At 42.6% G+C, this 3,164-nt stretch overlaps 1 protein-coding gene across 1 annotated transcript in view; it reads right to left on the bottom strand.

Moving 5' to 3' along the window:
- mcm2 (minichromosome maintenance complex component 2) overlaps positions 1-2,294 on the bottom strand; it is a 9,709-nt gene extending 7,415 nt beyond the window's left edge. The window contains exons 1-3 of the mRNA XM_024269706.2: positions 2,139-2,294; positions 256-440; positions 12-184 (exon numbers count right to left, since the gene is read on the bottom strand). Coding sequence (XP_024125474.1) covers positions 12-184; positions 256-440; positions 2,139-2,144 — 364 coding nt within the window. The 5' untranslated portion in view covers positions 2,145-2,294. The remainder of the gene's footprint in view (positions 1-11; positions 185-255; positions 441-2,138) is intronic.
- Positions 2,295-3,164: the final 870 nt, after the last annotated feature.

Below are 3,164 nucleotides of genomic sequence, written 5' to 3'. Positions count from 1 at the left end.
CTCCTCCTCACCGTACAGCAGCCCCCTCCTCAGCCTCCCGCTGACCCCCTGCTCCCGGTCTCTCCTCCTCATCTCCTCCTCAGCAGCAGCTCGGGCTCCTGGAGACAGGTCTGGAAGGTCTTCATCGTCCAGGTCCAGACCCTCGGCCTCGTACCGGTCCAGCTCCGGGATGGCTCGGTAGTCCCTGCAGAGGAACAGCTGCAGTCTTTCATCCTGAAGAAGCAGACGTCTGGGGGTTCAGGTCTGGACTCTCACCTCTCCATCCCATCACCGATAAGCTCCTCCCCTTCATCCTCCTCTCCTGGGAGGGGCGTGTCTCCCAGCAGCCCCTCAGACTCGTCTTCGAAAGGGGGCAGGTCCCGGCCCGGGCTGGACGTGGGGTCTCCCCTCCTCAGACCCGGATTGGGGCTGGTGGCTCCGTGGAACGATTCAGAGGAATCCTGAAGACAAGAAGACTAGATCAGACTTTACAAGAGTAAACAAACAAGTAAACAAGAAGGAACGTCAGATACATTCACTGTTTCTCCTCATCAATAACCATCATCAGAACATTCTAGCACATGATGGTCACATGACTGATCAATTCACAGACTGAATGATGGCTGATCAGTGTCTGCTGGGATGGTGGTTTTTATGTTAGAGTAAATCAATCCAGATGAGATTTTCAAAGATCAACTATAATCAATTCATTTTGTGAAGGCTTTATAAGGTTTAAGAGATTTGATTAATCAGATCAATCTGGTTGGATCATAGAAATATAAATTAATCGTTTTTCTTCTTTGACAAAGAGAGCGGAGAATGAAAACTCAGGACATAGAAAGGGGAGGAGCAAAATATTGTGTATCTTCTAGTAGAATCGCAGGGTTTTATTCCAAAACATGGCCGCTGCCCCGGCATCTATTGGAGACCGCCGTCTGTCAGAAACAAACCACGGTTAGGCCTGAGGTTAGAGACGCTCGCTATCTGAAGATATACGTAAGGTCGTTTGTTTAAGACCTGACCAAAAAAAGACCAATTTGTTCCTATTGGAGGGGATCAGATGATCTTTCTAGAGAATCCGTCTAAAAGTGAACATTCTACCCTAGATAGTGATTCAAAAATAATAACAGACAAAAATAATAACAGATGAATGAAAGCACTGCAGAGGCCCCCATGTTACCGTTTGCCCCGGGCCCCCTAACTGCTACGTCTGCCTCTGCAGGAGTTCTTAGTTACTTATAACTGTGTGTACTTGTGTATTCATGTGTACACTTGAATATCAAAAACGTACAAAGTACAATTTACTCACAACTTGAAATTACTCTAGTAACCAACTACAAATTCTCCTGCAAACAGTAACCGTCTGCATCGTTCTCCAGATACACAGATGAAGAAAACACTTTTTTTTGTTTTGTTTTCAACACTGGACATTTTGTTGGAAATTTAGGAAAGTTTCGTATCAAAAATGTGACTTTAGTTCTCAATGTAAATACATTTCACTCCAAACAGGAAAAGCTCAGGAGATGCCGACAGGAGGCGCTGCTGAGAAGAAAAACGTTCCCCTCATAAATGCGTTGAGGGTTTTAAAGACGTGATTTAGATCTTGTTTAAATATTAAATATCGGGCGAATCTATTTAAGAAAGTTGACACAAGTCTAGTTTTTACAAGATTGTACACTATATTAGGTCCAGGCGGTCGGTGAGAGACTCTGATGACCCAGCATTCTAGCAGCACTTAAACGCCTCATCTATGCAGAAATGTGGAGCCGTGGAGAGTTCACCAGCCCGCGTGCGCTCGGAAATCCGGGTTAAATGAGTTTTCGTCTGAGTATCAGGCGGCAGTGGAGATTATTTAAAGAGTCGTTTCCACAGGAACCGTCATTTCACGTCGGGTTGAGTTTTTAAGTTGTTGATAGTCGACGTGAATCGTAAGAACAGAACACTCAGTGAGACACGAAGAAGTGTTTTCTCTCCATATTTCTGTAACCAGAACAAAGACTCCGGACCGCCATCGCGATCACGGAGACTCAAGAACCGGAGGGAACCCGTTAGAAACCGGAGCAGAACTCCACGGTTTCCTCCGTGGTCAATGATTCTCATCAGAGACACAAAAAAAACGAAAGTTGAAGCAATAATCAGTTTAACAAGTTTCTACTTACCGCCATGCTGCTTCTGCCGCTGCTGCTGCCGCCTCTGTCTGTTACAGGACAGTCGTCAGTTTTCGCGCGAAAAGAATCACGTGATACCCAAAGCCCGCGAAAAGACTTGAATGACAACTCCCTATTGGTTGGTCATTTGATCCGGGGCGGGGTTTGGAGCCCACGTGGATGCGTTCGTTTTAGAACAGAACAGACTGAAAGCCACAGACAGACCCCGCCTCTGCTGGGACCGCCCGCGCGGAGCGGTGCTGACGGGTGACGAAAACAAGCGCATCTCGCAGCTTCAACCTCTCGGTTTGAAGCATAGACTGTATATAAAATAACTGGACAAACCAAACCACTACTTCCGTGTTCCATATAGGAAGCATAGACTAGTCTATGGTTTGAAGACTCCATCACAGCGGAAATGCAACATTACGGTATTTTACTAACTAAGACTGACAAGCAAATGAAAGAAATCTATTTTAAAACAACAGATAACATTTTTCCATGTGAAGAATTTTGAAGGCTAAGATTGATATACAGGATCATTTATTCTCCTTTTATGTTAAAATGTTATTGAAACTCAGATACTCTTCTCTGATTGTAACTCTGTTCATATGTTTTACAAGGATTTATACATTGGATTTGAACAAAAAACAAAATTCCTTAATTTTCCTAAATCAATGTTCATTTTGGTTGCATTAACAAAGACACAAGAATACAGCTTTTGTTTAATTATTATTTTAGGGACATTTTTCTTTCACAAATGTCGTTTTTTTAAATAAGCCCAACTTTTTGTTTTTAATAAATAATTTGAATCTTTTATGTCAGTCCCTTCAAAGACTAAACAATCATAATGTTATTTAACAGTTTGTTCACTCTTGTACCTTCTTTTTATTTATTTATAATTTTGGGTTGTTTTAATACATCACAGTGATGTTATTTATTTATTTTATATCCTGTTTTTTTTTCCTCTTATCGGCTGCTCAGACTTTATTACTGCTGCTTGTTAGATGGTACAGTTTTGTTTTCAGTGTAACATGT

This window comes from Oryzias melastigma, linkage group LG5, assembly GCF_002922805.2.
Source record: "Oryzias melastigma strain HK-1 linkage group LG5, ASM292280v2, whole genome shotgun sequence".
Taxonomy (NCBI): domain Eukaryota; kingdom Metazoa; phylum Chordata; class Actinopteri; order Beloniformes; family Adrianichthyidae; genus Oryzias; species Oryzias melastigma.
This window is presented reverse-complemented; position numbering and strand designations above follow the sequence as displayed.